This window comes from Myotis brandtii, unplaced genomic scaffold, assembly GCF_000412655.1.
Source record: "Myotis brandtii unplaced genomic scaffold, ASM41265v1 scaffold618, whole genome shotgun sequence".
Lineage (NCBI taxonomy): Eukaryota > Metazoa > Chordata > Mammalia > Chiroptera > Vespertilionidae > Myotis > Myotis brandtii.
Genome location: NW_005370354.1, coordinates 137,029 through 151,807, shown reverse-complemented (window position 1 = coordinate 151,807; position 14,779 = coordinate 137,029). Strand labels below are relative to the sequence as shown.

The window sequence follows — 14,779 nt, the reverse complement described above, 5'->3', positions numbered from 1 at the left end:
CAATTTGCTCTTCATAGGCAGAGTCTGGTATAGTAAAAAAAAAAAAAAAGTTACCACCTCTCTTAGGGACTTCAGTGAGATGTGGTACCTTCTTTAATAACAAACTTGGTAAAGGTTTTATCGTGTTGACCTGTGACTGGTACATTGTAGGCACAATATGAGTGTTTCTTGAGTGTACGTAGGCATGTGTACACAGCCGACTCAGGATCAACTCACTCTACTAAGGTGCACCTGTTTATAGAATCAAAAGCTAAGACCAGGATAGGAGTGCTTCTTGACAAGCACACTACAGTAAGATGAAACTGAAACGAAGATGTTGGGAAGAAGTTTGTTATTGCTTTGTATACAACTACTTTGATGAAGGAAAAGTTCAGGACTCTGATATTCCGTGCGAGGGTGTGTGGGTTTCCCTTGTATATTTTAGCAGACTGTTTGCTGAGTGATGGAGTTAATTCTCCACAGCAGTGTGATTGGGGGGTAGTTTTATTGTTGGTTTTTTGGCACCAGAGACACTGTTGTTGTGATTACTATTTCTTTGCTTAAGTTATTAGAACTTCAGGTAAGTCACTTGGCATTTGAAACTCCAAAGGAAGATCATTTAGAAGTCATATCTTATGCTTTCAAAATACCAAATGGTTCTTACATTAGAGAAACTCTTTCACCACACTGACTAAAACACAATGGAGATTTGATGGACACAGTTAAAACTTCTCAATCTTGATAACAGCCAATTAATTAGATGGTTACTCTCTTGGTTTCTTAACCTGGGGAACATGAACTTGAGTGGAAGAAGAAAGCACATCCTTATTTTCACTAATCTCTAGTGAAATTCAGTATTTCAATTTTAATATAAGCAACCAACCACAATAATACTAACAATTGTCACCATAGGAAATTACATTATGTTACAAATCTTTTTATGTTACAAATGCTGCAGATATCTCAAATTATTGTCAACCCTTATTTCTGTTTCAAGATTACCATAATTATAAATTTACTTGTGTTTCTTTTTGGTCTTCTATTTTAAGAAGTAGGAAGGTTCTTCAGGTAATTTGAGTTAAAAATTAAAGTGTTAAATTTTAATTTCTTGTAATGACCCAATAAAGTATAGTTTCTCTAGTTCTTTATCTTCATTTTAGTGATTCTAGATGTATATTTCAGCAATATATGTGACCATCTTTATTGGGAGGGAGCTAGACTAAGTCACCTACAGTTTGTAAAGAGAATATTTGCACACTAAAGTTTTCAGTAACTTTTTTTTAATTTAGAAGTAAAATAAGCAACTTTAAAAGCAAAATATAGCTTTTTAAAAAGGATAGTCTTAATACTTAAAATTCTGACATTAAATTTATAAAGATATCAAATTATCTTTTAATGCTTGATTGTTTTATTTAATGGTGTAAAATTATTATTTTTTTGTAAATACATTTTTACTACCTGGTTTTTATGTAACAAAATATTAAGTACCCTTTTTATATAGTTGCTGGATAATAAGATTCTATAATTCTTCCAAGAAAAGCAAATGATATTCCAGTGATTCAGAAATTATTCCATTAATCAGTTATATATTTTAAATCTTCAAAGGATCAATTTTCAAAGCTATAAGTGATGACTTATAACATTAGAGTAATTAACAATAGTAATTCAGTAATAAATGATATGAAACATGACTAGTTCTTAATTTTCTTAGCTTTTATCTCAATGTAAGGTATATGTGACCTGTTTTTTTAAAGGAATATGGGGCATTATTTGTGTATTTATCAAAGGTTTATTGTTTGCATCAGGGTCCTGCTTTACAGCATCAAAGCCCAGCTAACTTGTGTAATATTAATGGGCTTTCGGGGTTGGGAAAATGGTTTCCTTTTGTAAGTGTGTCTGATGAGTGTTACCTCTGGGAACGGTGACATCTACAAAATGTTACTGTGGACACTGCAGACCATACTTCACAGCGCTCCCTCCCGTGGATCTGCTGCTACAGGGGAATTCGGAAGTGAAAAGAAATAGATGTGGTTTAACAACTTTGGTCTCTCAGGTTAATTGAATCTACACCAGTTAATCTACTTCTCATTACCCTTACAGGAAACTATCAGGCTTCATACAATATAAACTTAACTTGTATGAAACCCACAGCTTTGGAGAAACAGGTGGTTCAGAGTCTGAGGGTCTCATACGTTATATTTTCAAAACAGGCTGCTGTGAGGTGTCCGGGGAGGAGGTCATTCATGGATTTCTGTCACACGCTCGTCTTCCCCCACCAGCATGCTTCCTGTGGTGTTTCTGCAGCGGAATCCACAGCCTGTTTTTCCTTACGTCACAGCAGAATGCTGCTCACAGTTTCTTCTTTTTGATGGGAAAGACTCCGAGGACGTCTCTTCTTTCTGAGTAAAGATGACTGTAGGTAAAATACATACCTATCGTGAGAAGGAAATGGTAAAAGTTAGTAAGATTGATTAACCATTTCTTTGGAACTAACCATAGTTTTAAAATACAGTTAGAGCGCTGCCTGGGAGGCCAGGGCTCAGACTTGGCAGGAGAGATTCGCAGAAGGGAAAGTAAAGCAAACCCCTCCATCTCACTGATTGTTTATTGAAAGGAATTCATTTTTCCCTTTCTTTAAGGGAGCTCTCCACGTCCCCTAATGTTTCACATTTGTCTTCTCTTTTGTGTATTGTTCTTATATATTTGATAGTTACCTTCTAGCGATAATCACTATTCTTGGGGATTTGTGATGGTGAGAGCTGGGGAAGCTAAACTTTAATAATGGAAGTCTTTTCCCCTATTTCCTGGGAAATTGACCAAATTTTTTCAATTGTAAGTTTTTATCACATACATTTTTCTTACTTGCTAGGAACGCAACAAACAGATAACTAAATAGATATAAATGGAAAAATCAGAAATACGACTGCTTATTTTGACATCTATATTTTTTTAGATACTTGTGTCTATAGTAGAAACTTCTACATTTCATATATAATATCTAATGCAGTTTCATTTTCTGCTAGTAAAACTGTTCTGGTTCATTTGATCTTGAAAAAAGTATTTATTATAATTCGTAGGTGCTTTACTAACAAGGTCTAACTCATTGTGTCAGGCTTCCTCTTTGTTCTGTCCCATGTTTGTAGGCCTTTCTGTTAAGGTTGATGGCAGCACAAAACAGAAACGCCACTTACCTATAAAGAGCATCATGAGATATATTTTCAGCACATATGGGAAGTAGATGGACAGGTCAAAGGGCAGCTTTGTGGAGTAAGTGCCAAATGATTCAAAGTAAGGCAGCGACTGATAGACGGCAAATGCTGTTTAAAGAAAAAAAGAAGGAATCATGGAGGTTTCTCTGCTTAGCTTGCTTTAGAAATATGTATGTATAGGTAGATGTGTCTGCACAATGGAAGGATATTTTGAATTTGATAATGACAGTTTTGTATTGATTGCTGAATCCTTTAGCTAAAGCTACAGTTTGATATGCAAATATGCTGAATGATTAAACTGGCAAGACCATGACAGCAGTGTGAATTGAATTTTTGTCCATCTTATACTTTAGAGGTAATTTACAATAGAGATAATTTACAATGTTTCTTCAAATGGTACCTCAAAATACCTGTCCCTTTAGGCACAAGTAGGGGTGGGTGACAGATGAACAAACAGAAAATGCAGCATATGTTTTCCTCGTAGAGTTTCACAACACACATTATAGTAGAGATTCTGAAAAGTTCTGCAATAAAGTAACTGGTTTCAGAAGCAGGCCCCAGATGGCCTCATAAGAGGATACTCAGCTCACCCGCTCCCAAGAACACATCGAATGTACACCTACATTTAGAACAATTTCTCCTGAGAGTCAGCTGTGGGCCAATTGCACAACTAGTAAGAGACCACAGAGAAGGTTGGGGGACAACCCAGGACTGGAGGCACCAGTTTGTTTCCCTGACTTGGACAGTGGGTGGGAGTTCTGGCCAACTTGTGGAGCTGCTGTAGCAGGTCCCCAGCCGTCCCTTTGGAGCTAGCTCCAGCAGGTACAGAAGGGTGCCATGTACAGGACAAATTAATCTAGCAAATACTGCAGGGCACTGCTACATGCAACCACTGGACTACACATGTGTGTGGGGCTCCCCAACCCAGAGAAAGTACATAACTATCCAAGCATTAGAGAGCCTATTGGCAGGACTGCCCTACCTAGAGAACGTGCAGAACTAGCAGGGCACTGCAGCACTAGCACATATGGTTGCCCTACCAAAAGACAAAAGAATGTTTCCAAAATCATTCTACAAAGCCAGCATAACCGATATTAAAACCACATACACACACACAAATTACAAAAAATTACAGGCCAATATCTCTGATGAAATGCGTACGAAAATTCTCAAAATATTAGCAAACTACTGGTGCAGCCACTATGGAAGACAGTATGGAGTTTCCTCAAAAAACTGGAAATGGAACTCCCATTTGACCCTGTGATCCCACTTCTAGGAATATATCCCAAGAAACCAGAAACACCAATCAGAAAGGATATATGCACCCCTATGTTCATAGCAGCACAATTCACCATAGCTAAGATCTGGAAACAGCCTAAGTGCCCATCAGTAGATGAATGGATTAGAAAACTGTGGTACATCTACACGATGGAATACTATGCTGCTGTAAAAAAGAAGGAACTCTTACAATTTGCAACGGCATGGATGGAGCTGGAGAGCATTATGCTAAGTGAAACAAGCCAGTCAATGAAGGAAAAATACCACATGATCTCACTCATTCATGGATAATAGAGACCATTATAATCTTTTGAACAATAATAGATACAGAGGCAGAGCTGCCTCAAACTGATTGTCAAACGGCAGCGGGAAGGCGGGGGAGGGTTGGGGGGCAGGAGGGAAGGGGGTAAGAGATCAACCGAAGGACTTGTATGCATGCATATAAGCATAACCAATGGACATAAGACACTGGGGGGTAGGGGAATAATTTAAGCAATAAAAATATATATTAAAAAAAATATTAGCAAACTGAATTCAATAATAAAAAGATTATACACCATGATCAAGTAGGGTTTATACCAGGAATGAAAGGTTCAATATCACAAAAACATCAATAAAACCAAAGATAAAAGTCATATGATTATCAATAAATGCAGAAAATGAATTTGACAAAATCCAACACCCATTTATGAAAAAAAAATCTCAAAGTGAGTATAGAAAGGCTATATAGGGCAAGGCCACAGCTAACATCATAAATGACAGTGAAAAATCTAAGATCAGAAAAAAGACAAGGATGCCCACTCTCACCACTGTTATTCAATATAGTATTGGAAATCCTAGCAGTCTGACAAGAAAAGGAAATAAAAGGCATCCAAGTTGGAAAGGAAGAAGTAAAACTCACTATTTACAGATGACATGATGCTATAAATATAGAAAACCCTAAAGAATCCATTGAAAAATTAATAGAATGAATTAAGAAGCAGGATACAAAATGAATGTACAGAAATTTGTCGTTTCTATACACTAATAATCAGAAGGAGAAATTTAAAAATCCATTTGCTAGTGATGCCCAACATCACTAGTTATAAAGGAAATGAAAATCAAAACTACAATGAGATGCCACCTCATACCTGTTAGAAATAACGAGTGTTAGAGATGGAGCAAAGGAAAATTTATACACTGCTGATGGGAATGTAAATTGGTGCAGCCACTGTGGAAAACAGTATGACAGTTCCTAAAAGAAATTGATAGCTACCATATCAATCCCTCTTCTGGGAATCTACCTGAAATTTTTGAAAACATTTATAACCGTACGTACCCCTACATTCATTGTAGCATTATTCACAATAGTCAAGACAGGTAAACAACCTAAGTGTCCTTCAATGGATAATTAAAGAAGATATGGTACATCTATACAATGGAATAGTATTCATTCATAAAAGGTGAAATACTACCATTTGTGACAATGATGGATCTTGAGAATATTGTGCTAAGTGAAAAGTGAGATGTAAAAATGACAGGAAATGTGATTTACTCATTTGTGGGATATAAAATAAAAATTTTTAAAAAGCCATACTCACAGATACAGATAACAGAATGGTAGTTACCAGAAGGAGGAGGGAGGGTGGGATGGCAAAGAGGGTAAATGGAGTCAAATATATGGTAATGGAAGGAGGCTAGACTTGGGGGTAGGTGAGCACACAATAGAGTATACAGATGTCATAAAGTTGTACACCCAACATTTGTACAACCAAAATTTATATAAAGTTATTAATCAATGTAACCCCAATTAATTAAAAACAAAAAAAAACAGTGTCAGCCAAAATGAGACAGAGAAACTTGTTCAAAATGAAAGAATTGGACAAAACTCCAGTAAAGGTGCTAAATGAAATGGAGATGAGCATGATACCAGATAAAGAGAACTTCAACAAAGAGATAAAAAATATTTTTAAAGTACCTTTTAGAACTGAAGAAAGTAATAAGTGAAATGAAAACTAGACTAGAATAAATAAACATCAGATTAGATGAAGCAGAGGATCAAATCAGCTACCTGAAAGACAAGGTAGTAGAACACATCCAATCAGAAGATCTAAAAGAAAGAATTTTAGAAAAAGGATAGTTTAAGGGACCTCTGGTACAACATAGAGCACATCAACATTCACATCACAGGGCTCCCAGAAGGAGAAGGGAGAGACACCAAGATTGAAAACCTACTTGAAGAAATGATGACAGAAAATTTCATTCATGTGGTGAAGGAAATATACACACAAGTCCAGGAAGCACAAAAAGTCCCAAAGAGGCTGACACCAAGGTAAATCATGATTAAAATGCCAAAGGTTAGCCCTAGCTGATTTGGTTCAGTGGATAGAGCATCAGCCTGCAGACAGAAAGGTCCTGGGTTCGACTCCAGTCAAGCGCACATGCCCAGGTTGCAGGCTTGATCCTTAGTAGGGGACATGCAGGAGGCAGCTGATCAATGATTCTCTCTCATCATTGATGTTTCTACCTCTCTCTCCCTCTCCCTCTCTGAAATCAATAAAAATTAACAATAAAATGCCAAAGGTTAAAGACAGAGAATCTTAACAGTATCAGGAGAAATACAGCTAATTATATGCAAGGGAGCTCCCATAGGAAAACTAGCAGATTTTTCAATAGACTTTTCAGGCCAGAAGGAAATAGCATAAAACTTTCAAAGTGATGAACAGGGGACAATTTACAACCAAGATTACTCTACTCAGCGAGGTTATAATTTAGAATCGAAAGAGAGAGAACGTTTTCCAGACAAGCAAAAGCTAAAGGATTTCATCACTACTAAACCAACATTACAAGAAATATTAAAGGGACTTCTTTAAGTAGAAAAGGTCAAAACTAAAAAGAAAATACAGGAAATGAAAAATCTCACTGACAAAGACAAATACTTAGTAAAGGTATTGGATCAACCTATTATAAAGCTAGAATGAAGATTAAAGGCAAAAGTAGGAGAATATGCATAAATACAATAATAAATTAAGGGATACACACAAACACATATAAAAGAGGTAAAAAATGACAAAACAAATGGAGTATCAGAAAAAAATGCCCTTTTAGAATGTTTTCTAAAAGCAACCATCAACTTAAAGCATCCTGTTCTATATTAAGTACATGGTAACCACAAACCAAAAATCTATGAGATACACAAAAAATAGAAAAGAATCCAAACATAACACTATACAAAGTCATAAATATATAAAAGAGCAGGAGAAGAAAGGAACAGAAGAACCACAAAAAAACAATAAAAAAATTAATAAAATGGCAATAATTATCGATAATTAAATGTAAATTGACTAAATACTTTAATCAAAAGACATTAGGTAGCTGAGTAGATAAAATAAGACCTACACATATGCTCCTATACTTCAGATCAAAAGACACACAGAGATAAACTAAACAAATGAAAAATGATATTTCATACAAATGGAAATTTTAAAAGCTGGGGTAGCAATATTTATATCAGACAAAATAGACTCAAAAGCTATAATAAGGGACAAAGAAGAACATTTTATAACGATAAACAGATCAATCCAACAAGAGAACATAACTCATAAACATCTATACACCCAATGTAGGTGCACCTAAATATTTTATGCAGATATTGTCAGACATAAAGGGAGAGATCCACAGTAATAGTAGGGGATATTAGCACCCCACTTACATCAATGGATAGATAACCCAGGCAAAATCAACGAGGAAAGTGACCTGAATGAAACATTAGAATGGATGAACTTAATAGACATTTATAGGACATTTCATTCAAAAACAGCAAAATATACATTTTCAAGTGCAGTGGAACATTTTCTAGAATAGGCCACAAAACAAGTCTCAATAAATTTAATAAGTAGAAATCCCATCAAGCATCTTCTCTGATCAAAACAGTATGAAATTAGAAATCAATTACAAGAAGAAAATTGGGGGGGGGGGGACCCACAAACACATGGAGGCTAAACAACATGCTACTAAATGATGAATGAATTAACAATGAGATCAAGTAGGAAATCAAAAGGTAGCTTAAAACAAATGAGAATGCAAACACAATGACCAAAAATGGAACACAGCAAAAGCAGTTTAAAGAGCAATTCATACATGTACCTAAAGAAACAATAAAAATCTCAAATAATCTAACCTTAACAAAGCCCAAAATGAACAGAAGGAAGATAATAAAAATCAGAGGGGAAATAAATGAGACTAAAAAAACACACACACACAATAGAAAAGATCAATGAAACCAACAGCAAGTTCTTTGAAAAGATAAATAAAATTGATAAACCTTTCACCAGACTCATCAAGAAAAAAAAAAGGCCCAAATAAAATAAAAAATGAAAGAGAAATGACAACAGAAACCACAGAAATACAAGGAATTATAAGAAAATGCTGAAAACAATTATATGCTAACAAATTGGACAACCTAGAAAACATGGATAAATTCCTAGAAACACACAACCTTTTAAGACTGAATCAGGAAGAAATAGGAAATCTGAATAAACCAATTACTAATAACAAAACTGAATCACTAATAAAAATAACACACCAACAAACAAAAGTCTGGACCAGATGGCTTCACACATGAATTCTACCAAATATTCAAAGAATAATTAATCCCTGTCCTCAAACAATTACAAAAAATTGAAGAGGAGGGAAAGCTCCCAAACTTATTTTATGAGGCCAGCATTACCCTGATATCAAAGCCAGACAAAGAACACAAAAAAGTAAAATTTCAGGCCAATATCCCTGATGAATTTAGCTGCAAAAATCCTCAACACAATGTTAGCAAATCAGATTTGGCAATACATTAAAAAGACTATACACCACGATCAAGTGGGATTTATTCCTAGGATGCGAGGCTGGTTCAGTATCTACAAATCAATTAGCATGACACAAAACTAAATGAAGGATAAAATCATATGATCATATTGATAAAAAGCATTTGACAAAATCCAACATCCAATCATGATTAAAAACTCAGCAAAGTAGGTACAGAGGAAATGTACCTCAACATAATCAAGGCCACCATATATAACAAAATATAGCTGATATCATATCAACAGTGGAAAGCTGAAAGCTTTTTCTTTAAGATCAGGACTAAAACAAGGATGTCCACTTTCACCTCTTCTATTTGACACAGTATTGCAAGTCCTAGCCATACAAATCAGACAAGAAAAATAACAGGCATCCAAATTGGAAAGGAAGAAGTAAAACTCATTATTCGCATAATACCTGGTACTATATTTAGACAACTCTGAAGAATTCACACACACACAAAAAACTATTAGAACTAATAAATAAATTCAATGAAGTTGCAGGATACAAAATGAATACTCAAAAATTGATTGCATTTTATACACCAATATCAAACTATCAGAAAGAGAAATTAAGAAAACAATCCCATTTACTATTGCATCAAAAAGAATAAAATATCTAGGAATAAATTTAACGAAGGATGTAAAAGATTTGTACTCAGAAAACTAAGACGTTGCAAATAAATTAAAGAAGACACAAATGGAAGCATGCACCGTGCTCATGGATAGGAATAATTAACATCGTTAAAATGTCCATATCACCCAAAGCAATCTACAGATTTTATACAATTCTTATCAAAATATCAATGACATTTTTAACATGACCAGAAGAAATAATCCTAAAATTTATATGGGACCAACAAAGACCCCAAATAGCCAAAGCAATATTGAGAAAGAACAAAGTTAAGGTATCACACTACCTGATAGCAAACTATACTATAAGGCTATAGTGATCAAACAGCATGATACCTGTACTGGCATAAAAACAGATACATAGATCAATGCAATAAAATAGCCCATAAATAAGTCTATGTTTATATGGTCAATTAGCATACAACAAAGGAGGCAAGAATTTACAACGGAAATTTCACAACTTCAATAAATGATGATGGAAACTGGACAGACAGGCGTACAAAATTAACTAGACCACTTTCTTATATCACATACAAAAATAAAATGAATTAAAGACTTAACTATAAGTCCTGAAACCATAAAACTCCTAGAAGAAAACATAGGCAATAAACTCTTTGACACTGGCCTTAGCAATATATTTTTAGATATGTCTTCTAGGGCAAAGACAACAAAAAGAAAAACAATAAATGGGATTAAATTAAGTTAATAAGCTTCTGCATTGCAAAGGAAACCAACAAAACTAAAGAGCAACCTACTAAATGGGAGAAGATATTTGCAAATGATATATATGATAAGGGTTAATACCACAATATATAAAGACCTCATACACCTTAACATAAAAAAATAATCCATTTGTTGATGGTAGCCATTCTGGCAGGTGTGAGATGATACCTCATTGTCCTTTTAATTTGCATCTCTCTGATAAATAGTGAATTGGAGCATTTTTTCATATGTCTCTTGTTCATCTGTATGTCCTCTTTGGAGAAGTGTCTATTTAGGTCTTTTGCCCATTGTTTAATTGGATTATTTGTCTTCCTTTTAAGTTGTATGAGTTCTTTATATATTTTGGAAAATAAACCCCTTATCAGATGTATCATTGGCAAATATGTTTTCCCATACAGTGGGCTCTTTTTTCATTTTGTTGATGGTTTCTTTTGCCATGCAGAAGCTTTTCATTTTGATGTAATCCCATTTGTTTATTTTCTCCTTTGGTTTCCTTTGCCCTCAGAGATGTCTCAGCAATTATATTGCTAAGAGAGATGTCTAAGATTTTGCTGCCTATGGTTTCTTCCAGGATTTTCATGGTTTCACAACTTATGGCGAGGATGGGGAGAAAACGAAACCCTAGTACACTGCTGGTGGGAATGCAGACAATGGAAAGCAGTATGGAGTTTCTTCAAGAAATTAAAAATGGAACTGCCATTTGACCCACTGATCCCACTTCTAGGAATATATCCTAAGAAATTCAAAACACCAATCATAATGAATATATGCACCCCTATGTTCATAGCAGCACTATGTACAATAGCTAAGATCAGGAAACAGCCCAAGTGCCCATTAGTCGATGAGTGGATATAAAAGTTGTGGTACATTTACACAATGGAACACTATGCAGCAGTAAAAAAGATGGATCTCTTACCCTTTGAGACAGCATGGAGGGACCTGGAGAGTATTATGCTAAGCGAAATAAGCCAGTCAGAGAAACATAAGTATCACATGATCTTACTCATATGTGGAATATAATAACCAAAATAAACTGATGAACAAAATAGATCCAGAGACACAAAAGCATGCAACAGATTGACAAATCTCAGAGGGAAGGGGGAGGGGGGAGGGTGGGAAGAGATTAACCAAAGAATTTATATGCATGAATGCACAACCCATGGACCCAGACAATAGTGCGATCAGTGAAGTCCTGGGGGGCGGGGGGGAGGGGGATGGGAAGAGATGAAGAGGAGTCATGGGGGAAAGGGGGAGGGGACATCTGTAATACTTTCAACAATAAACATAATTTTAAAAAAATAAATAATTCCATTTAAAAATGGGCAGAGAACATGTATAGACACTTCTCCGAAGAGGGCATACAAATGGCTAGCAGATACATGAAATGATGCTCAACATCACTAATCATAAGAGAAATGCAAATGAAAACCCCAATGAGATACCACCTTGTACCTGTCAGACTGGCTGTTACCAAGTCAACAAACAGGTGTTGGCAAGGATGTGGAGAAAATGAAACCCAGGTGCACTATTGGTGGGACTTCAAATTTGTGCAGCCACTATGGAAAACAGCATGGAGGCTCCTCAAAAAATTAAAAATAGACTTAATGACCCAGCAATTACACTTTCTAGTATATATCCAAAGAAATCCAAAACACTAATTCAAAAAGATAGATGCACCCCTATGTTCATTGCAGCAATAATTTCAACAGCCAAGATGGAAGCAACCTAGGCGTCCATCAATAGACAAATGAATAAAGAAGATTTTGTACATACATATATACAAGGGAATATTAGCCATAAAATGAATGAAATCTTGCCATTTGCAACAACATGAATGGATCTAGATAGAATTATGCTAAGTCATATAAGTCATAGAAAAACAAATACTGTATGATTTCACTTACATGTGGAATCTAAAAATCAAAATAAATAAAACAGAAACAAATGCATAGATATGCAGAACAAACTGATGCTTGCCACATGAGAGGAGAATTGGGGTGGTGGGGAGAAAAGGTGAAAGGGATTAAGAAGTATGAATTGCCAGTTATAAAAGTAGTCATGAGGATGTGATATATAATACAGCATAGGGAATACAGACAATAATATTGTAATAACTATGTTGCCAGATGGGTACGAGGCCTATTTTGGTGACCACAACTTCTATAATAATAAAAGCGTAATATGCTAATTAGACCGGACAGCCAAATGACCTTCTGTATGTCCTTCTGGACGAAGCTGGGGCTGCAAGGGCCAAGCCCCTTGCACAAATTTTGTGCATTGGGCCTCTAGTAGGTATATAAATGTCTAAGCACTATGTTATATACCTTAAATATTATATGTCAACTATAATTGAACATTTAAAAAAATTTAAATGCAATACATAATCAGACCAATTTTGATCAGTTGGTCAAAATGGAAGTGAAATTTAATGGGTGAGGCCTGAATAAATAATGCGCTGAACTAGGATTACTGAATATTTCTCTAGTTTCCAGATAAAAATCAATTAAAAATGTCAGGCCTTTTTATATATTGTTTCCCACTTTCCATATTTAAAGTGATGTAAATAATATATGCTGCATCTTTCCTCACATAAGGGAATAGTAAAAACTTTAAGTTTCCTTTTCAAGGAAAAACTTTAATCAATCTAACATGTCATCGTTAATCAACTAATTGCACAATTAAACAAGTCAAGGAGAAGAGGTCGAGGTAAAGTATTGCTAAGTACGTCTAGATGACCTAATGGTGACTGAATGGCTCTTCTCAGATTGTAATTTAGCTGTTCAAGATGGATTCCTATCATATACAATTACATCATCACAAATACTCGATTCGGATTTAGTCTTAAAATACTTAGAAATTCACTTGATTAAAGAAAAGAAAAAATATATAACCAAAACTAACAATTTAATCTACATTTTGAGATGAAATGTGGAATTAAAATTTGAATAAAATCCAACTATAACAGCAATATTGGATCAGAAGCTAAGTTGAAATAACCAAGGTGAAGGTTAAAAATGGTTTGAGGAAATCTATCCCATGTAGAGAATTATAGACACCATTCAAGAAAACCTTAGTATAGGGCAGGGGGAAGGGAAAGGGCACCAAATTGGAAGCCATGAGGAATGCCAAAATTCTCTCTCACAAAGAGTTTACCACCTATTTGAGAACAAAATATACACATGAAATGACCAAAGACCTTTGTGCAGACTGTAGGTGAGATGGGGAGGGGGGGAAGAGGGAGGCAAGGAAGAGACAATCAGTGACTTCCGTGTACCAGTACTCAGCTATTTTTTAAAAAAGAAAGAAATCTTGGCATAGATGGACCCAGGTAGAGAGTATTACATTAAGTAAAATAAGTCAAGATAAAAACTGTATGATTTCATTTATATGTAGAATCTAAAAAACAAAACAGAAACAAATTCATAAATACAGAGAACAGGCTGATGGTTGCCAGAGGGGCAGGGCTGGGTGAAAAAGGAGAAGGGGATTAAGAAATACAAACTTGAAAAATCCTACAAGACTCCATAGGCAGTAAAATAGCAGACATATGTCGTAACAATATCTTTACAGACACAGCTCCTAGGGCAATGGAGACTAAGGAGAAAATAAACAAATGGGACTACATCAAAATAAAAAGATTTTGCACAGCAAAAGAAACCATCAACAAAACAACAAGAAAGCCCACTGCACGGGAGAACATATTTGCCAATGATATTTCCCATAAGGGTTTAATCTCCAAAATTTACAGAGAACTCATACAAATTAACAAAAGGAAGATAAACGATCCAATCAATAAATGGGCAAAGAATCTAAATAGACACTTTTCGAAAGAGGACATATAGAAGGCCCAGAGACACATGAAAACATGCTCAGGATGGCGACTGGCAGGAAGGTAGGGAGGGAGAGAGTGTGAGAGCCCGAGGGAGTGATAGAGGAGTGTGTGGACATGTGTGGTGTGTGTGTGTATGAGCTAGGGACAGTTAGATTCTGCAGGTCTTCTAAGGGGCTGCTGAACCGGGCAGTCTTAGATGGCGGAGCCCCGCTCCCAGCGCAGACACTCCTGGGTGGCCAGCGCGGGCACAGAGACCACGCCATCTTGAGAAACAGAGCTGCTTGAGACTAAGC

At 35.6% G+C, this 14,779-nt stretch overlaps 1 protein-coding gene across 2 annotated transcripts in view; it reads right to left on the bottom strand.

The window, feature by feature from the left end:
* Positions 1–819: 819 nt before the first annotated feature.
* Positions 820–14,779, bottom strand: part of HACD4 (3-hydroxyacyl-CoA dehydratase 4) — a 43,560-nt gene continuing 29,600 nt past the window's right edge. For both annotated transcript variants that reach the window (XM_014528098.1, XM_014528099.1), the window contains exons 5-6: positions 3,171–3,296; positions 820–2,411 (exon numbers count right to left, since the gene is read on the bottom strand). In XM_014528098.1, coding sequence (XP_014383584.1) covers positions 2,329–2,411; positions 3,171–3,296 — 209 coding nt within the window. In that variant the 3' untranslated portion in view covers positions 820–2,328. The remainder of the gene's footprint in view (positions 2,412–3,170; positions 3,297–14,779) is intronic.